The sequence below is a fragment of the Equus przewalskii genome, unplaced genomic scaffold (genome assembly GCF_037783145.1).
Source record: "Equus przewalskii isolate Varuska unplaced genomic scaffold, EquPr2 ChrUn-9, whole genome shotgun sequence".
Taxonomy (NCBI): Eukaryota; Metazoa; Chordata; class Mammalia; order Perissodactyla; family Equidae; genus Equus; species Equus przewalskii.
The window spans coordinates 1,347,026-1,368,325 of NW_027228757.1; the positions used below are offsets into that span (position 1 = coordinate 1,347,026).

General features: G+C 54.3%; 2 protein-coding genes across 4 annotated transcripts in view; one reads left to right on the forward strand and one right to left on the reverse strand.

Moving 5' to 3' along the window:
• Window positions 1-12,419, reverse strand: part of LMNA (lamin A/C) — a 43,994-nt gene extending 31,575 nt beyond the window's left edge. Inside the window, exons 1-2 of one of the 3 annotated variants that reach the window (XM_070608517.1) lie at window positions 11,815-12,419; window positions 2,901-2,972 (exon numbers count right to left, since the gene is read on the reverse strand). The gene's annotated coding sequence lies outside the window, so the exon portion shown is untranslated. The remainder of the gene's footprint in view (window positions 1-2,900; window positions 2,973-11,814) is intronic. The other 2 variants (XM_070608520.1, XM_070608516.1) reach the window with 2 other exon arrangements.
• MEX3A (mex-3 RNA binding family member A) lies at window positions 12,407-20,921 on the forward strand. Its single transcript, XM_070608515.1, has 2 exons — window positions 12,407-13,445; window positions 17,069-20,921. Exons 1-2 carry the CDS (start codon window positions 12,452-12,454, stop codon window positions 18,172-18,174), a joined length of 2,100 nt encoding a protein of 699 aa, XP_070464616.1. The 5' UTR covers window positions 12,407-12,451; the 3' UTR covers window positions 18,175-20,921.
• The last annotated feature ends 379 nt before the right edge of the window (window positions 20,922-21,300 follow it).

The following is a 21,300-nucleotide window of genomic DNA, read 5'->3' on the forward strand; positions in this document are numbered from 1 at the left end:
TCATCCTCTGCCTCCGCACTGCAGGGCAGCCCCGTCTCCCAGTGCCACTAGATATGACCTGCCCTCCCTGACAACCAGGAACCTTCATGTCACCCCAGAATTCATGAGTACTTGCCCACCATCCCATCCATCCTCCCCGCAACCCTGGAGGTAGTGTACCCCACATTATCACTGGGGCTCAGAGAGAGGAAGTGATTTTCCCAGGATCACGCAGTCCTCTCTGACCCCAGATCTTGTACCCCTGACAAACATATGTGATAAGTCTTTCCAGTGATCTCATCTGCATTATTCCTGACGCAACATGGTAGATAGGTGGGGCATGAACTGTGCGCCTTCTTTCCAGGTGCTACATTATGCTAGGTTATCCCATTTAATCTGCTGTCTCTCCCTCTGCTCATCTGCCTGAGTGTGTCCCAAGAACCCAGTGCCAAATTCAAGAAGATTCTCTCTGGGGTCACAGACCTTAGAGTCAGGAGACAGAGGTTCTAACTCACTCTGTGACCTAGGGGAAATTGCTTCCCTTCTGTGGGCCTCAGTTTCTTCACCTGCAAAACAAGTGGACTGGACTGGCCTGGAAGATTTCCAAGGCCCTTCCAACCTCCATCCCTTCCGCTGCAGTGGAAGAGATGGTGAAGAGCTGGGCTTCCCTCTTGTGTGCCACCAGGGCCCAGGGGTGGGATGGGGATGCCCCTTTCATAGTGAAATTGCGCGGGGACCCACGGCTAAACAAGAATGAAACTGTCCTGCCAGCGACTCGGGGAGGCTGGGAACTGCCAGGCTCTAGCAGGGGCTGGGAGTGGGGAGTGGGGTGCAGACATGATGATATCTCTCTCTCATACACACTCCTGCCCCAGGACCAGGGCACAGGGAAAGTGATGGGGGATGCTGGGTGGACCAGAATTGGGGCCTGCTTTCTTGGGCCTAGAGGAGGGTGAGATGCAGGCTGGATGCACAGTTCCGGGCCCACATCAGGCCATGGATTTTGCCAGCCTCCCTCCTTGTCAGTGTTGGGCTCACACAGGGCAGGGCAGGCAGGGGGGCTAGGGGAGAGGAAGGGGCTCCTCTTGGGTTTTAGCCACACTAACTTTCATGTCCCTGTTCTTCTTTTTCTGCTTTCTTGATCTTCACAAGCATGGTTAGAATCAGACTAGCCTGGGTTCTAATCCTGGTTCTGCTGCTCATGTCCTACCTGTGTCACCCTGGGCTAGGGTGACAGTTTCTTCTTCTATAAAATGGGATAGCAGTAATTCTGGAGGGGCGCCGTGAGCAATAAGTGAGATGTGCACGTACAGTGAGGAGCAGAGGGTCTGCCCCTTGTCAGGGCTCAGTCTCCCTCCTCGTGCCTGGTGGAGCACAGGCCCAGGGGCTGGGGCTAGGGAGTGTGCGTTGAGTACCGAGAAGGAGCCACAAGACATCCGGACCCCAGCACCCAGTCCCTCTGCAGCCTCCACTTTCCTGTGGTGAATCACTGCTCACAGGCCCTGGGGACCCAGGAGTCCCCGGCTTGCCACAAACACTACCATTGTCATAGAAACCGGGCCTCCTTTTCCTCTTTTGCTGATTGATTTCACCACATTGTCTCCCACACCGTGTCTGGTTCCTAGATCTCAGCTTTTGACTCATTGATTGAACTGCCTCTCATTTCATGTCCCCAAGGCACCATCAGCCTTGTCCCCACTCTGTGGTTGGTGCCCCTAGCCCCTCAGGCAGGCCCCTTTCCCCAGCAGCCCACACTCCCTTCCCTGACAAGTAAGGCTGGGCACCCCCTAGGAAAACATCTGTCGGTAAGCGTCAGCCACGGCTTCCTGGGGCAGGGAGCCCCGTCATGCCTCAGAACCCCACCGCTCCAGCCCTCAGACTCCTCAGCGCTGGGGTGTGAGACCAGCAAGGGCAAGGGAGGTGGCCACAGGCACAGACTGGCAGGCACTGGCGCCACCTGCTGGCCCAGGGGGACCAGCCCCACCTTCTCCTTATGCGTGGGCGTATCCAGGCTAGTCCTGAGGGGCACAAGGCACTGGCTATGTGTCCTCTCAGAGGAGACAGTCACCCACATCATTCATTCATTCATTCACAGATATAGATATCTTTGTGCCCAAAATGGCTCTTGTCCTCATGGAACAAGCAATTAAATTGCTTTGAGTGCCTCAAAAGGGACAGCTCTGGATGCCACGAGGCAGAGAACCACCGGGCACCTACTCCAGGCTGTGGTTTTGGAGCAGGACTCCCTGAGGAAGGGATGACTGAGTCCTGAATAATAATAACCAACGTTTATTAAGCACTTTCTGTGTACTAGACGCTATGTCAGAGCTTTACATGCCTCTCTCCACTAATCGCACAACAATTCCATGAGGTAATTGCTACTATTATCTTCATCTTATAGATGGGAAAACAGGTTCAGAGACGTTAAGTAATTTGCATAAGGCTCACAGGTAGGAGGCAGCAGCACCACCCGCCCACCTGGAGCCCAGGTTTGGAGGACGTCCACACTACGGGCTCCCACTTGAATAGCCAGGCAGAAAGGGAGAAAAAAGTGTGTTCCGGGTGAAGAAAACTGCAGGCGTGGAAACCACTGGCTGTGGACAGAGGAGGAGAAGTGGGCAATGGAGAACAAAAAGGAGCGCCCAGGGAGTAGGAGCAAAGCCTGGGAGGGAACAAAGAGTTTGGAGAAGGATGGAGGGACCAGCAGGGCCAGAGATAGGGGGTCAAGCAAGAGAAAACTGAGAGTGGACACAGCCCCTGCTCTGAGGGAACCCCAGTCAGTGTGGGAAGATGGGGCACAGAAACACAGGGAGAACAGAGTAGACAGTCCGTCTCACAGGCCTGATGCCAGGGCTCGGGCCAGCCAACAGGCCTTGAGTCATCTGCAGAGGCTGCCTGGAGAGACATGTACAGTTACCCACCTGGAAGGGCATGGAAGTGCCCCTGGAGTACTGGCAATAAGGGGCATCAGACAGCCAGGCTATGACCTGGAACTGGAAACAGGAAATAATTGGAGGTGCTGGGGAGGTAATGAGAGTGGGGAGCAACCTGACCTCCCCCAGGCTCCTGAGAAGAGGCCGGGTGCAAGGCTGTGGGAGTGAGAAAGGGCCTTGGAGGCCCTCCGGCCCAAGCCACGCCACCTGCAGTGGTGAGCTGGAGGTAGTTTGCACCTGCTGGTGACAGCCCATTGTTCACAGTGAAATCAGCCATGGTGAGAGAAGTTACACCAGGGAAACTGGCAATTGCCACAAACCAGGGCTTTTTACCCCTGGTTATTAAACATGTACAAGCACATCACTGTTCCACACTCTCCTGTCCCCACTTTACAAAAGAGGAACTGAGGCCCAAAGACGGGGAGTGCCTTGTTCAGTATCACATGGTAATTTTCTTCCTTTTATTTATTCAATTAATCATTCATACAACAAATTTTTGTTTTTGAAAGATTAGCCCTGAGCTAACATCTGCCGCCAATCTTCCTCTTTTTGCTGAGGAAGACCGGCCTTGAGCTAACATCTGTGCCCATCTTCCTCTACTTTATATGTGGGACACCTGCCACAGCATGGCTTGACAAGCGGTGCACAGGTCTACACCTGGGATCTGAACCGGTGAACCCTGGGCCACCGAGGCAGAACATGTGAACTTAAACACTGTACCACCGGGCTGGCCCCTCACTCAACAAATTTTTATTGAGTGCCTCCTCTATGCTGGGCTTTGGAGAGACACAGCCCTTGTCTTGGGGGAGCTTTCTGTCTGGTATAGTATGCAGAACATGTAAACTGGCTTTGACAGCACTGCAGGCTAACTACTAACAATGGGGTGAGTAGTGGGTGCCACAGCAGACCCAGAAGGAGCACTGACGTCCATCAGCACGGTCAGGAAGGCCCCTCAGAGGACACGACTCCAAAGCTCAGCTCTGGAGGATGAGTGGGAGATAGCCAAGATGAATGGGGGAGACAGGGTTTGAGGCAGAGAGGTTAGCACTTGCAAAGCCCTAGTGAGTGGAGAGGGCCTGGCAGGAGCATGTGATCCATGTATGTTTCCTTGCACTTTCGAGGAAATACTACCTGCAAGACTCATTTACCAGCAGTGACTGAGGGGAGGGGCTTACATGCTTAAGAGATCCCTTCTGAGCCACTGGTCAGAAGTCATATCAGTGAATTAGCACCATTGCTGAGTTCCTGCTGGGGATGAGTTCAGACTAGGTGCCAGATAGAAGAGGAACCCAGTGACAGTGTATTCCAAGCCTCATGCAGACAGCACCCCCTCCGAGATCAGATGAGGGAGATCTGTGAGGGTCCAGGTGTGGGGTTAGGAGGGGAGGGGAGAGATGGAGCTGGGTGTGGAGGGTAGGAGGTACGATGGAAAAGCAGAGGGAGAAGTTGAATATTTGGTGGGGTTGTGGGGGGGTTGGGAGAGGCTGTTCAAGAGGAAAGTACAGATGAGCATGCCCAGCTTCCAAACAGCAAACATTGAGGACCTACTGTGTACCAGGCACTGTGCCAGGTACTGGGAATACTAGGAGTGGACTAGATCATCCCTGTCCTCAGAGAGCTCCCAGCATACTGGGGAGACAGAAACGTCAAAAGACAGTCTAATTGTAGTGAGATGAATGGTAGGGACACCCAAAAACAACCAGCGGAGATTTCCCAGGGAAAGTGACATCTACATTGAGTCTTGCAAGATGAACCAGCGTGAGCCAGGGGAAGGGTGAGAGAACAGCAGATGGGACAGCACAGGCCAGACCTGGGTGATGAGCAGAACATGGTGTGCTCAAAGCCCTGGAAGAAGGCCCATGTGGCTGGAGTGGAGAATGGAAGGGAGGGCAGGATCAGCCGGACAGGCGGGCAGGGGCCAGAACGTGAAGACATTCTAAACCACACTAAGGAGTTTAGTCTTGATTCTACGGGCAATGGGGAGCTAACGCAGGGCTTCAAGGAGAGTTTCCTGATCAGACTTGTTTTTTTAAAATGATCTCTCTGGCCACTGTGTGGAGAATGGGTTGGAGAGGACAGGGAGACAAGAGCGGAGGCGGGAGACCAGTTAAAGGCTACTGCAGGCAGGAGGATGTTGGCTCGGATCAGAAGGGGAGCCGCGGAGGAGGGAAGTCGTGCATTTGGCAAATGTTTTGAGGTGTAGTTGAGCGGACTGGTTGATGGACTAGACGGGAGGAAGTTAGGGAAAAGGCAGGAATCAGAGATGGCTCCAGATTTCTGGCTTGAGCAACCAAATGGATGGTGATGTCATTTACCGGAAGCAGGGGAAGCTGGGGGAGGAGCGGCTTTGGACTCTTGCAGGCGGAGCCAGGACTAAAAACTCAGGGCTCCTGGTTCCAAGCCAGCACCTGTTTTCCCCGTGGGGGCTGCTGGGAAAAGGCACGGAGAATGTGGTACAGAGGAAGGAGGCACATGGGGATGAAGAGGGGCAGAAACAACCCGAACAAAATAATAGTAACAACAGCTAACACAAGGCCAGGAACCATGCTTTATATACATGCTTTACACACATCCAGTTCAATTCTCACAAAATGACCATCTCGTCTAAATTAGCCACATCACACCTTTTTTTTTTTTTTTTTTTGAGGAAGATTAGCCCTGGGCTAACATCTGCTGCCAATCCTCCTCTTTTTGCTGAGGAAGACTGGTCCTGAGCGAACATCCGTGCCCATCTTCCTCTATTTTACATGGGGGATGCCTGCCAGAGCATGGCTTGACAAGCGGTGCTGTGTCCGCACCCAGGATCGGAACTGGCGAACCCCAGGCCACCAAAGCAGAACATGTGAACTTAACCACTGCGCCACCAGGCTAGTCCCCACCTCACACCTTTTCCCCCCATCCTGCTTTATTTTTCTTCATAGTGATTACCACTACTAAAAATTACATGATCTACTTGTTTACTGTCTGCCTTCCCTCCTCCACAGAATATCGGCTCCGTGAGAATAGGGACTTTGTCTGTCTTGTTCAATGGTGTAGCCTCAGTGCCTAGGACAGTACCTGGCACAGCAAATGTTCAATATAAATTTATTGGTTGAAAAATTTAAACTCTTTATTAGGTAGGTATTATTATTCCCCTTCAGACCCAGGTCAGTTGGACTCAAATACCTGTTTCCTTAGCCTGTCTCCTGAACAGTGTCTCCCAGGGACTTAGGAGGGCAGCTGGACATGAAGGCAGTCTTAAGCACCTGGAGGGGGCTCAGGATGACCTGGGGAGCTGGTCAGACCATGGGGATGCCCAGGTCTCAGCCACCTGTGTTTCCGTCCTGAGTCAGGAATAGACTGGTAGCCTCGTTGTCTCTCACGCACTGGATTCCCCTCCAGAAAAGGGCAAGGTGGAAGCTTGAGATGACACCTGAGCAGGCAGAGCTGGGCATGGAGCCCTAGCTGAGCAGGGAAGAAACATCTGGGCCCTGATGTCCAAGCCGACTGGAGCCGCTCCCAGTAGTTGGTCTGCAGCACCACCTTGTGGTCACAGTTCAAAGATGCTTTTCCTCCATCTGTCCCCCTGATGCTGAGGATCCAAGCTGGTGGCCACCTGCGCAACCAGGAAGCCTCCCTGGGGACCTCTGGCACCAAGGTCCTGTCATCCCTCCAGGTCTCTCCCTTCGAATGAACCTGACTCATCCTTCAGGGACTCCTTCAGATCCACTTCATCCAGAAAGCCTCTCCAGACTGCTCCAGCTTCAGTGATTGCTCCCTCCTCAGCCTCCAGGCATTCACTGGGTGTCACTGTTTACCTGAGGTCATAGGCTCTAGAGTCAGACAGATCTGACTTTGAACACTGGAGTGTCCACTTACCAGCTGTGTGACCTGAGAAAGTTACTTAACCTCTCTGAGCCTCTCGTGTTAAGCAGAAATAACAATTCCAGCCTCACAGAGTTGTGAAGAGAATTACATGAGATCAAGTCTGTAAAGGCCAAGAAGAGAACCTGACAATAAACAGGCACTCAGGAAATGGTAAGTCCCTTCCCACCCCTCTCTCTGAATTCCTCTTCCGTTTCCTAAAAAAGGAAGCATGATGGAACAGAAGGCACAAGAGCGTCACAGGACCTGGGTCCTCTGGGCCTCAGGCTCCTTCTCTGTAAAACGAGGCCATTAGGTAATTGACGAAGCTATTCACTCATTCATTCATTCATTCATTCATTCAACTTCTATTCCAGCTATGACATGCTGTACAGTATGTCTTTTATATCCATTAATTCATCTGTGCCAGACTGTGTCTTGTGCTTCAGTATCCCCTGTTAGTGTCTAGCACGGAGCCTGGCACAGAGAGGGCACTGGAAAAATCCCTCCTCGACAACCTACCAAGGGCATGTTTACTGTCTCCCCTCCCTGCCCCAAGAGAGCACCCAGCCCTGGCTGGCACCAGGCGCCCGTCCCCCTCCCTCGCCCCAGCCCGAAACCAGAGCTGGCGCCACTGGGTGAGGAATCTGGGGACCAACTGTCACAGCTCCGGTATCACCCGCCTCCTGGACGCCTGGGTCTGGCCCTGAGTCCCAGAAGGGCCCTGTCAGCCAGCTGTCCTGGGGGGCCCCCCGCTCCATCCCAGCCCCTCTGAGCTGCTCTCCCTGGGGAAACCAGACAGTGCAGGGGACCTGGTAGGGGGAGTGCTGGAGTGGTCCCAGGGGAGGAGCAGAGGTGTTTGTCTGTCCAGGCCCAAACCTCAGGGTGGGCCTTCAAAGCCCTTGGAGATGGAGTCCGCGAGGACCCATAGTGATCTCTCTCCTCCAACCTCTGCGGCCCTCTAAGTCCCAAAGACTGTTTTGCCCTCCCATTGAATCCTGTTTGGCTGTGTTCTTCGGGTCATGGAGGCTAGTTTCTGTGTCTTGCTGAGGGTAGAGATCAAGTCTGCTGTTTCCTTTGTGTGTCCTACAGAATTTTACCCAATACACTCTCATTGATTGAAATTAATGAGTTGAGTGTATTCCAGCAACAGAGAGAAAACTGGCCGCACTCTCAGCAGGAAGGATGATTTTTAGATGGCAAGGTGGACTTCCCTTAAGGGAGAGGTATTAAGAAAAGAAAATGGAGGGGCCGGCCCGGTGGCGCAGCGGTTAAGTTTGCACATTCTGCTTCTTGGTGGCCCGGGGTTTGCCGGTTCGGATCCCGGGTGTGAACATGGCACCACTTGGCAAAAAGCCATGCTAAGGTAGGTGTCCCACGGATAAAGTAGAGGAAGATGGGCACAGATGTTAGCTCAGGGCCAGTCTTCCTCAGCAAAAAGAGCAGGAGTGGCAGTAGTTAGCTCAGGGCTAATCTTCCTCAAGAAAAAAAAAAGAAAGAAAGAAAGAAAAGAAAAGAAAATGGAACCCCCCCGCACAGCACAAGAGAGGAGGCTCGGCTGACTAGGACAGATGGAGAAGGCATCCTGAGAGGAGTAGGAGATGGATGAGATAACCTCACCTCGTAAGGGCCAGCCAGCTTGGAAAGGCAGGCTTCGTGCGGCCTCCTGTGTCTCCCTCCCTCCCCCGGGACTCTGAGAATAGGACAGGGGAGGAGCAAGTGTTAAGTATGTGCCCCCATCCCTTGGTTTGTGGTGAACAGACAGTGATAATAGGTGCCCAGTCTTGCTCCAAGGAGAGAGGGGACACAGCTCGACACACAGACAAGCACCGTCGGGATCACCCCCCACTCCTGTCCTCTAGCCTCCACATGAACCCTGGGCCACCCCACTCTCGACTGGGTCACCTTTCCTGCCCTGCAGCCAGGCTTGTGTACACACACACACATGCACACACACAGATACACTTGCACATAGATACACACTGCACATGCAGCCAACTCAAAAACTCCACAGGGTCCTTTGTTGCTCAGGTCTGAGGCCAGGAGCCTGGCCGGTGTGTGTGTGTGTGTGTGTGTGTGTGTGTGTGTGTGTGTGTGTGAGACAGAGTTCACCTGCGTTCCAGTGCACAACAGGAATTATTTTTGGAATTATCTGCTGTTTGTTTGGGATGATCTCATTTCTGCAAGTCTAGGTCTAGAACTGACTTCAAGTGATTCATGGTGGGTCAGGATCTCCTCCAGTGCCTAACACATCCTAAGTGCTCAATAGGAGGTAGTTAGCTGAGTTAATTAATTAAAATTAATTAATGAAAACCACAGTCTAGCTAAAGTCAACGGCAAGGAGAGATCAGCCAGAGCTGGAAAACGAACATTGACTGACCACCTAAGAGGAGTCAGGCACTGGGCTAATGACTGGGCTTATTATTTCCATTTGAGAGATGAGGAAACTGAGGCTCAGCAGGAAATGCTTGCAGAAGTAACCAGCAGCATGTTTGGCCCTGAGGCCTGCTCCTTCCTCTTACACCTTGAAGTTTCGAACATGCAGTTACACTCTGCACACCCTTCCTGAGCTTCTGCTTCGGGCAGGGCCATGTGCTGGACACTGGGAGCCCAGGGTGGGGGACAATGACAAAGATGAGAGACACAGTCTTGTCCTCCAAGGTCCCAAAGGGGAGAGATATGAGTTGCCACCTATACACCTTTCTGGTCATAAGGCAGAGAGTGATGGGGCGGGGGGCACAGCCATCTATTTCAAGGCAAAATTGTTTATGTACCGCCTTTGGCCCTCATCACCATAATTCTGGACTGGGCAGGCAGGGGAAGGGAAAGAAAGGAGGGTCCAGGGACAGAAACCTAGCTGGGCTGACACAAGTGTCAGTGGAGGCAGGGAGTCCCCTCCACAAAAGAGGCCACCAGCCTCTGGGAGCGAGGGAAGGACTCATCAAAGCCCGGTCCCGGGGCCGAGTGGTTGGGTTCGCATTCTCTGCTTCAGCAGCCCAGGGTTTCATTGGTTCAGATCCTAGGCCCAGACATGGCACGGCTCGTCAGGCCATGCTGAGGCGGCATCCCACATGGCACAACCAGAAGGACCACAACTACAATATACAACTGTGGACTGGGAGGCTCCAGAGAATAATAATAATTTTAAAAAAAGAAAGAAAGATTGGCAACAGATGTTAGCTCAGGTGCCAATCTTTAAAAAAACAATAAACAAAAACAAAATTAAAAAACTCCAGCCCTGAGAACCTGGCTCCTCAAGGTGCCCACCCTCGGGCTCCTCCGCTGCCCGGCACTCTGGTAGTCCCCGTGGCGGTGGACCCACCCCCCACAGTCTGCAGGCATACACTCCTGTGTGTCCAGCCACACCACAGACCTAAGTGCTCACACACATCCTGCCCTCCAGGTGCCAGGTTCCCGCTTGCCTCTCGGGCCTTGGAGATTTGTTTGGAGTCGCAGTGGGACACCGAGGGTGGACATGTGGTGCATTAACACACCCAGGGGGCTGATTTGTCCTTGTTGGATCAGGAAGGTGGGTCCAGCAGGAACCGCAGCCTCCCCTACCCCAGCCCTCAGTCTACCCCTTCCCATTCAGCAGCTGTCCCCCTCCCCGCTCACACACACTTGTTTCTGTCCTTTGTTTTCCTCCTTGGCCAAATCCCCAAGGCTTCTTTGGTCATTAACCTCCTGCTTTAATTAGCTTAGTGGGGAGGAAAGTGGAAGCAGGGCAAATTCAGGGGTGGGTGTCCAGGGGGAGTCTCATTTCGGTGGGGACAGGAAGGTTCAGACCAGCTGGTGACAAAAATGCCTGGCACACAATAAGTCCTGTGCAACTGTTTGCTATTTCTATTAACGTGAAAACCAATCTGCTGGTTCAGAGTAGGAACCTTACCCCGACGAGAGCCCCATGATCCCCAGTACCACAGTTCCCCTAGTCCAGGCTCCTGGGGCAGAAGGAGAGGGGACAAGAGCAGGGAACAGCCCACTCCACAGGGCCTTGTCTTTCCAATTCTTCCTCTCCCCGTCTTGCTCAGTGGCCGTAGCGCTCAATCCCACAATAAGGTTTGTTGCTAATCTTACGTTAAATCCCCGATCCAGGGGGCACCCCTCCCCAACTCCAGGGCCTTCTGGGGTTCCTCAGTCATGGTTCCCCTTCCCTGATCTGCTGCCTAGCAAAGGAGCTAGAGCCCCACAGTGTGCCAACCCCCAACCCCTCCGGAGATCCTCCATTCTAGCTCCCACCCTCCCATTGGTGTGCAAATTTATTCTTTCCAAGAATCAGTTTAGGGAACTGGACTTCACAGCTCAGCCCTCACAGCCTCACAGTGCCAGGTCTATGAGGTCATCTCATCGTTCCCCTGCCTTCAAGCAGGACTTTACCTCAGAAACCAGCTCAGATTTTCGGTTTCCAAGGCACTCCAGAAAAGGACATCTTACCACTGTAGCTCACCCACCCATTCTTATAAAACTCTTTTTGGGAAGTTCTTCTTAAAGTCTGATCTCAAGCCCTCAAGCTGCAGTGCCATCCTTTCTCCTCTTGGGAAAGACCGAAACATAAAAAGGGTCACAAAAAATAATTGCTGAAGATATGGGGAAAAAGGAGAAGAAAAGATTGCATTACATTCCAACTTCACCAAACTCCTTCTAAAAGTATCCAACTGTCCGATTCATGCCTTCAAAAGTTATTTTTACTTTCACCCATTTCCAGAGTCAAAGGAGCTGAATTAATGGATTTTCAATGGGGGAGAAGCGGGTGAGGCAAAGTGGAACGATGGTGGAGGTTAAAGAACAGATCGCTCCCGAGCTGTATGCATGGCCCAGGCCTGAAGGCAGTCTGGGTCCCAGTGGATCCCGTCTCTCCTCCCTCCTTCTGCCGCACCCAAAGCCCATGGCTCTCACCCGAAACTGTTAGGTCACGTCATGCCTTTAATACTTCCTCTGCCTCCTCACTCTCTGCCCCCCACTTCTCTCCTCTCCCTGCACCCCCTCATCCTGCTCACCTAACCACTCCCCAGCCCTCCCAGCTCCCCTCCACTGATCAGAAGGACGTGAACTAACTCACCTCCCAGTCGGTGCCTCTCAGATCTCCGAGACTGGGGGGCGGGAGGGGATGAGGGGGGATGGCTTGCCGCTTGAGGATGAGCGGACCCCGTCTTTTGCCAGGGGGTCCCACCCTCCAGCCCGGCACCCCATCCTGGCCCCCACAGCGCGCAGAACCGGGTTCTCCCCGCATCGCGGCTGTGGGCTTTGTCTGCTCTGCGGAGAACCTCTCCCCGCGGCCCCGAGCAGGGATCGACTCTGGAAGAGCGGGAGGGGGAGAGCGGAGAGGGAGCGCGCCAAGGAGGGGGAAGAGGGTAGAGACAGAGAAAGCCGCAGTGACCCAGCCGGGACTGCTCCCCGCCCTCTCGCCCCCCCCCCTCATTATCATAAGAAAGAGGGACCCAAGACTGGCCCGGATCTGGAGGGAGCCCGTTTTGGGAGGGAGGCGCGCTCCATTACCCTTTTTTCAAACCCTTCCATTTCTGTACACTGACTCCTCTCCCGTACCCGCCCCTTGGAAAAATTAGGGACCTCGACTTCCATCCCACCCCCAGCTTTGCCTCCGAGCCGTGGTTAAAGACCGAAGGCACATCCCTATCCTCCTCGGGTCAAGGAATTCGTCCCCGCGCCCCCGAGGGCGGGAAACTACAACTCCCGGCATGCCCCGGGCGCCCCCGGCGCGCCCCCCTCCCGTCAGTTCCATGCTGCTCCATCCAGTTCATTTAAAACAAAAGAGTTTGAGCGCTGGAAGGGGCTGGGCTCTATTGGGGGCCACTGAGCGCCGCTCCTGGACTGGGGCTCGGTGCGGGAGCCTAAGGGGGGCGTCTGGACGGCGGGGTCTAGAGACTCCCGGGTGCGAGGCGGGAGGGGTGGGGGCAGAGATCCCGCAGCCCCCCGCCCCCCGTCACCCCGGGAGAGGAGAGGAGAGGAGATCTGCCTTCTTGGTTTTGCTTCTCTTTCCCCCCACCCCCACCCCGGGGGCTGGGGCGAGGGGAGTCGGGTTACAGGGTGTTTGGGGAGGGGGGCTTAGGAGGAGGGTCTATCTTTCTATCTCGCTTTCTTCCCCCCTCCCCAGTTCTTTGTTCCCCCTCCCCACACACCCCCCTCCTCTCCCCTCCCCTCCCCTCCTCTCTCCTCTTTTCCCTTCCACCACCTCTCTCTCTCTCCCTCTCTCTCTCTCCCCCAGCTTTTGTTTCGCCATGCCTAGTCTAGTGGTATCTGGAATAATGGAAAGAAATGGGGGCTTTGGAGAACTAGGATGTTTCGGGGGAAGCGCTAAGGACCGAGGGCTGCTGGAAGACGAGCGCGCCCTTCAGCTGGCTCTCGATCAACTCTGCCTCCTGGGTTTGGGGGAGCCCCCCGCCCCCACGGCGGGCGAGGACGGGGGAGGTGGGGGGGGCGGCGCCCCCGCGCAGCCGGCCGCCCCCCCGCAGCCGGCCCCGCCGCCGCCGCCCGCGGCGCCCCCGGCCGCCCCGACGGCGGCCCCCGCGGCGCAGACGCCCCAGCCCCCCACCGCCCCCAAAGGGGCCAGCGACGCCAAGCTCTGCGCTCTCTACAAAGAGGCCGAGCTGCGCCTGAAGGGCAGCAGCAACACCACCGAGTGTGTACCCGTGCCCACCTCCGAGCACGTGGCCGAGATCGTGGGCAGGCAAGGTAAGCGGGCGCCTGGACCGCGGAGAAGGACTGAAGTGGGGGGCACCCCATCCCTAGCACGGAAAGTTCATTTCCTCTCTCCATGCCCGCCGCTGGCTCCGTCCCTTCCCCACAAAGGGGGACCCGCCCCCTACCCTGATTTCCAAGTGCCACAAAGTTCCCTGCTACCCCCAAGTCGGGACTGTTCTCCGGATCCTTCCTCCCCCAGGGCTCTGCCCTTAGACAAAGAAATATCCTCTCATAGAGAGAGGGAAAAGGGAGGGAGACTCGGTCTCCTAATCCAGGGAGGCTGTCCGGAGGGGGCGTCCACTCCTAGCCAGAAAAACTGGCGGAATGTGCAAAGAGTTACTCAGAAGCCCCTATTCTGGTATCCGATAGTGGGTTGGGGAGGGGGCACCCCTGGGACCCCCAGCCGCCTGAAGTTACAGACTTTGGGGGAGACTTGGCCCGGGAAGCTCGGCTATCTGTCTCTTTGTTGGGCTAAGTGTAGGAATGGAAGGGGGTGTGGCTCATGGGAGGGTCCCAGCCTGGGGGAGAGGTGGGGAGGGGGCTGCCGGGAGGAGGGAGTCCTGTGGTCACCCACACACCAAAGTTGAACGGTCTATGGGGTTTTGGAAGGGGTGCCTCCAACGAAGTGCCACGTCCTGGCGTGGACCTCTCCTCCTCCCTCTCAGGCTTTTGTTCTGGGCTGGCCACGGCCAGGGGCCAGAGGCCTGGAAAGGGGTCTCTGGTCGTGAGAGAGTAGGACAGCGTGCGAGGGGGCATGCTGGGGGGGTAAGAAACCTTTACCTGGAGATTTGGTGGAGGGTGTGTGTCTGGGTGTGTTGTTGGGGGACAGGGGGTGTAGAATTAATCCAGTGTAGTATGTCTGATACCACACCCTCCTCTGCTCCAGCATCCCTGGGTGGGTGGGGGTGGGAGTGTTGGTGAGGGTCCAGACTAAGCAGACGGTATCTTGGGGACCCTTCCTTCTCCCAGTTTCCCAAAGGGGAGTGTTGGGGGGGGGGGGGAGTGGGATTTGGCAATTGCAAGGGGGCTGGGCTGGGGAGGTGTGGGGTGGGGGAGGAGCCGGGGAGGAGCTGTCCCACCGTGGGGAACAATAGAGGAGCTGCATTCCGGCTGGGAGTGAGGGAGGAGGCGGGCTGCTGGCAGGGGAGAGGGGAGGCAAGCCAGGGGGGCCCTTACTCCACATCCCACCTCTTCCACCCGGAGTGCTGGGGGCTGGGGGACTGTGCAGGGAGATCCAGAATGGAGGAGGGGAAGATGCCACTCCCCTGCCCAGCCCTCATCCCCCTGGGGCACTCCATCTCTTGAGATTTCTGGTTTAAAAAGTTGGATTTCCTCTTGTTGCCAGAAACTAGGGACCCAGAGCCCTGGAATTGGGTGGTGACACTTGTATCTTTTCTTGGATGTGGGGGTGATCTTGGGAGGCCCCAGAATTTCATGGAGTCATTCTTTCCTCTTCTGCCTCCGCATCAGATGGGCCTGTCTCTCATAAAAGTAGGGGGATTTCTCCTATTCAGAGAAGATAAACCTCCTCCTCATTCCTTAAGTATATGGAAGTACTCCCTCTTGTCTAACCTCCCTCCTCCTGCTGCAGTGTCAGTGCTCCTCTATTTGACCTCTAAGAAGATGAAGCCCAGTGGGTCTTCCCTTCAAAAGATACTTCTTCAGGGTTTTGAAAGCCAGCCTGAGGTGTACCATCAGTTCTGCACCTCCAGGCCTCTAGCTTTTTTCCTTCCTCTTATGCCCGGGCTTGTCCTCCCCACCCCAACCCCCAAAGATACCTAGCTCTCACTTAAATTTATGGACCCCAAACTTAGAGCCAGAACCCAGGTGCCTATCAGACGCCATGTGAGCAGAAGTTGTAGGAGAGAGGACTTCACTGTTCTTCAGCCCTCCATGCCTCACAAATAGAACAGTCTTTTACTGACATTAAAGCAGCAGGGATGTGGGCCTGACAACAGGTAGGACTTCTCAACTGCCAAGAGGTCTGAAGACAAAAAAGGGAGGAGCGAATTCTCCTTCCTGAGGTCTCTTGAAGGTGAGGAGAGCTGCCCCCAACCCACTCTCTCCTCCCACCTGCAAATCTGGTGGAGTTGGAGAAGAAGCCATCTGGAGTGGAGGAAGGAGAGAAAAAAATGAGCTCACCTCAGGCCTGTGGTTGGAGGGTTGGGGCAGAGTCAGAAAACTAGGACTGCTGGTGTTGGTTTTTGAGGGGATAGGTAGTGTGGTGGGGGAGTGAGAAAGGGAATGATGATAGGGTACCTGGAGAGGGTGTGAACATGTCTATATGTGAATGGGGGCAAAAGTTGTGGGCGTGTATAGGAATGTACTATTTGTGTGCTGGGGATGATGGGGAGGGAAGAATGGGATTATGAAGGGTTGAAACGCAGGGAATCTGTGCTCGCGCGTGCGTGTGCGTGTGTGTGTGTGAAAGTGTACATTAGGCTTGCACCACAAGTATTGTTTAGGTAAAGGCACACAGTGCATCACAGCTCCTAGGTTCGTGTGTGTGCAAACTGACATACATGTGGCATGTGTGCTTTGAGAAAGCGTGAGTCTCTGAGGCTCTGTGAAGCTCAGGGCAGGGAGAGGGAACGTGGGAAAAGAGGACAGAGTCTTGTCCAGTCAGCCATCCAGGTCTGCCACCCTTAGAGATGGTTTGGTCATCCCAGCCTCCCTCACTCTTCTCTTTCCCCTTCTCTCTCTTTGTCTCTCTTTGTCTCAGCTTTCTTCTTTCTCTTCCTGCCTCTCTCCCCAACCTCCCAGCTTTAACCCACTCCTTCTTCAAAGCAGGAGTGTAGGTCCAGAATACCTTCTCCCTCACCCTACTCAGCCCCAAGCCCATCTCAGCTCTCCTGCCCCCAGGGAACAGGGTGGCAGGAGTGTCCATAAGGTCGGGTGCTGTCCCTCACACATCATTATTTTTCCTTTCATACTCCTGCTTTCCCTCTTGAAGCTCTGATTCTCAGACCCCTGCTAGTCTCCCACCTCCACTAGTTGCTGCAAACTTGCCATGAATTTGGGAGACACTAATGGGCAGAAGGCATGGAGGGGGGAATCATCCAGCAGATGGGGGTCAGGGGTCCCTGAGTAGATTGGAGAACACTTTTAATGAATGGAGTTCAAGTGAGGAGTGGATTGTGGGGTTACTGAGTGCATTGGAGTTCTGTGGAAAGATCAAGGTCAGTGACAGACTGGTAGGGGTGATTAAGTGATTTGGAAGTTTGTGAGTAGCCAAGAATCCATAGAGAAGTTGAATGAACAGCACGTGGTTGGGGAAGAGTTAGTGAGTAGATCTGAGGTTAGCAGCTGGCCCAGGAGGGTCAGTGATTATTTAGGGGTTTCGAGGAGTGAATGAACTTGGAGGGTCCTGAATGGAATTCGAGGGAACCTTGGTACGTTTTGAAATCTGTGGTTGATAGAGACATTGAGTAGATCTGAGATACATGAGTGGGTTGTTGAAGTCAGGGTGTATTGGGGGGCAGGGTTCAAAGAATAGACTGAGGGGTTCCTGGGAGGCTGGGTATCTGAGTAAAGATCAGGAGCTTATTGGTCTCGGCTCAAACCTTCCTATCCTGTGAGTTTCTTTTTCTCTCCCCTTCCCCACCCTATCCCAGGCTGCAAGATTAAGGCTCTGAGGGCCAAGACCAACACCTACATCAAGACGCCTGTGCGGGGTGAGGAGCCAGTGTTCATGGTGACTGGGCGGCGAGAGGACGTGGCCACAGCCCGACGGGAAATCATCTCGGCAGCCGAGCACTTCTCCATGATCCGCGCCTCCCGCAACAAGTCGGGCGCCGCCTTCGGCGTGGCGCCTGCTCTGCCAGGCCAAGTGACCATTCGTGTGCGAGTGCCCTACCGCGTAGTGGGGCTGGTGGTGGGCCCCAAGGGGGCAACCATCAAGCGCATCCAGCAGCAGACCAACACGTACATTATCACGCCGAGCCGTGACCGCGACCCCGTGTTCGAGATCACGGGTGCCCCGGGCAACGTGGAGCGTGCGCGCGAGGAGATCGAGACGCACATCGCCGTGCGCACGGGCAAGATCCTCGAGTACAACAATGAAAACGACTTCCTGGCGGGGAGCCCCGACGCCGCGCTTGATAGCCGCTACTCGGAGGCCTGGCGAGTGCATCCGCCGGGCTGCAAGCCCCTCTCCACCTTCCGGCAGAACAGCCTGGGCTGCATTGGCGAGTGCGGAGTGGACTCTGGCTTTGAGGCCCCGCGCCTGGGCGAGCAGGGCGGGGACTTTGGTTATGGCGGGTACCTGTTTCCGGGCTATGGCGTGGGCAAGCAGGACGTTTACTACGGTGTGGCTGAGACTAGCCCCCCGCTCTGGGCGGGCCAGGAGAACGCCACGCCCACCTCGGTGCTCTTCTCCTCCGCCTCCTCCTCTTCCTCTTCCGCCAAGGCCCGCGCCGGGCCGCCAGGAGCGCATCGCTCCCCTGCCACCTCAGCAGGGCCCGAACTGGCAGGACTCCCGAGACGCCCGCCGGGAGAGCCCCTCCAGGGCTTCTCTAAACTTGGCGGGGGTGGCCTGCGGAGCCCAGGCGGCGGGCGGGATTGCATGGTGTGCTTCGAGAGTGAGGTGACTGCCGCCCTCGTGCCCTGTGGACACAACCTGTTCTGCATGGAGTGTGCAGTACGCATCTGCGAGAGGACGGACCCGGAGTGTCCCGTCTGCCACATCACAGCCACGCAAGCCATCCGAATATTCTCCTAAGCCCCCTGCCCCATGCCTCCTGGGGCCACTCCCCAGGGTCCCGCCCTGGAGCTGTTTTCCACTAGGGCCTTTTGGAAATCAGTGATTTGAGGGGCAAGGTGCTTAGAGATACTCGCTCGCTGGGGAGGGGGAGGGGAGGCGATGGTGGCCGGAGGGTGGGCCACTTTCAGAGCCTCTGGTCACCCTGTCCTGGAAAGTTTGGGAGGGGGCCAGACTGGAAATTTTCCTAGAGTTACAACTCTGATACCTCAACACACCCTTCAATCTGGAAGCAGCTAAAAGAAACTTTTGTTTTGCCAGAGGTGGCCTCCAAGGCATCCTGACCCCCCTGTCCCTCTCCCCATCTGTGCATCACACCACCTCTTCCTCTGCGAAGGAGATGGGGAAAGGGAGAGGGGGAGTTACCATCTGTATCTAGAGGCACTCTTTCCACTCCCCAAGCCCTCTGGTCCTGACCTCTGACCTCCTAACATGTACCTTTAGACCCCTCCACCACCATATCCTGTTTGGGAATCTGTTCCTGGGTTTCTAACGGTATAAGGGGGTTGGGGCCCTTTCAAAAGTCTGCATAGATTTTCTTGGGGGAAGGGGAGAAGCATGTCAATCGAGAAAAGGCTCAGAACTCATCTGTCCCTACAAAGCTGGGCTAGGGGAATCTGGATGGGGTGCCCCTGTCTGCCCCTCCAGCTTTCCCTTTGCTCCCTCCCCCATCTTTCCTCCCTTGGTTTCTCCTTTCTCCTTTGCTCTTTCCCCAGCTCTTCTCTTTGCTTCCCCTTGGTGCTGTCATTCCCAGCCCTGTCTTGCTCTTTCTGTTTCTTCCTTTCTCCCCCCTTCTTCCTGCCCCTTCCAGCCCAGCTTTGGGGACACCATCCTCCTGGGGAGAAGTAGGGGGAAGAACATTTTGGTAGTCCCCCCTAATTCCTCTTTTGGCATCTGGAGGCCCTCTCCCCCACTCCTCCAAAGAAACACCTCAAATTCTTGATGGAATGTATCCCCATTCTCAGAAAATTTGAGGAGGGGACTAATACTGGGGTACATAAAGGGTCAAACCTCCACCTTTATCATCTTTGGGCATTACATGTGGGGAGCAGTTCTTGGGCTGGATTTTCTGGCGGTAGGAGGGGAGAGCCGAGGTAGTGTGTTTGCTGTTTCAAGGAGCAGGAAAGGGTCTGAGGCAGGAGGAGAGGCTGCTGGTGGCAAGGGCTGCTCCTCCTCCTCTGCAGAACCCCGCCCCCTGTGCCCCTCACTGGATCTGACCCGAACCCTTATTAGCGAGCAAATCATGAAGTCTCTGTCCTATTCATTGTGGTTAAGGAGAGAGACCAAGTCTTTAGAGAGGGGTCAGTCCAGGGCCAAGCAGGACTGGGGTGCGGCAGGGCCTGTTCCAAGAATCAAGTATTGTACGGGCCTTGCAACCCCTTTGCTGCTTCCCTGCTGCTCACTCGAGGCTGCCACCAGCCTCCCACCCTCCTGGTTCCGCTGGCCGGGCCAGGAGAGCATGGGGGATGGGAGTCCCTGGGTGTCCCAGGAGATTCTTGTATATAGTGGAGTGGGACTGCTCTAAGTGATCTCTGAGCACTTAAGCTCGAGAGTCCCATTCTTCCTGGATGGAGAGGGGGTGCAGGGATGGGGGTACAGAGGGGATTTCCTCCTCTCCTTCCTCCTGTTGTGAATTAACTCACCTCTCCTCAGCCTTCCCCTCCAGACCACCAGCCAGGGAGGGGAGAGGAAGGAGGTCACAGCCAGGAAAGCTGGTCTGTGACAACTTCCCTCCTTCCCGCCAATGTGAGCCATCCTGAGATGTCTGTACAATAGAAACCAAACCAAATGGGCACCCTCGGTCGCCGAGGGGGGGTGGGGAGGGGGGTGGGAAGATGGGATGTCTGTCTGTCGATCCCCCTCCCCCTCTCCACTCCTTATCACAAAGGCAGAAGACTGTTATGCTAGGGGGCTCGGAAAATTCAATCCCACCCTTACTGATTGAGCCAAACCTAGAAACAAACGCAAAACACACATTGTGAGAGACAAAATAGAGGAGAGAAAGAGCGCGAGAGGGAGCGAGAGAGGCGACCAACACAGAGGAGAGAAAACAAAAATAGCAAAAAAAAAAAAAGCAGTTCTTTATAATTTAATATTCTATTTTAATAAAGGCGTTTATTACCGTATAAATGTAGCAAAGAACCTGGGCTAATATGAAAAAAAAAAAGACTTTTTATTAGGTAATTTATTATATGAAAAGGATATTTTATTTTATGATAAAGTGATCCTTAAAAAAAATAAAAAAACTTTAGAAGGTTTAGAATATATGTAGGGAGAGAAGAAGAAAAAAATACATTTGTATTCAGAGTTAAATCTTAAAAAAAGTGTTTTTAATATATGTTCGGGTTTACGTTCCTTTTTTCCCCCACTTTTTTTTGGGGAGGAATGTCATTTGCTTTTCGGAGGGGAGCATCCTGGGATGGATGGTGGAGACCGGCTAGGGGAACCTGGTCCCTCTGGGGCCCTGCAAGTAGATCGGATTTCACTCCGTGGGCACCCCCTCCCCTCTCCCCCTCCCCCTCGGGGGAGCCGGCAGAGCCAAACAAAGAAAGGGATTAACGAGAAAGGAAGAAGCAGTAGGATTGAGTACTGAGGATCCTGGGGTGCCCCTCCTTCCTCTGCCCTGTCCCAGGGGCAGGCCTACGGGAACCCTCAGAGAGATGTGAGATTTAAGAGAAATAGTTTTGTTTGTTTTTTTTAACCAAAAATGAGAGAGAGAGAAGAAAAAGAAAGAAACCGAGGGGTTTAAAAGAAAAGAATACTACAAAATAATAATTATTAATAATAATAATAATAATTCAAATTTATTTCATATAATCCTAGAGAAAAAGAGAAAGAATTACTAGTTACTTAGTAGACGATATTCAGATAGCTTAAAGTTTAGTAGCATTGAGGGCCTCTGGGTCCAGTAGAATGTACAAAAGTCGTACCGAAAAGGAAACTAAAGGAGGGAAGTGGCTGAGTCCACCCTGAGTCACCCCATCTTCAAATACCAGGGTGGGAGCAGGTTGCTAGTTAAGGTTGGGAGCTTCCGGTCTGCTGGGGTTGATTCTGAGAATCCTTGAATTTTTAAATTGTAGGACAAAT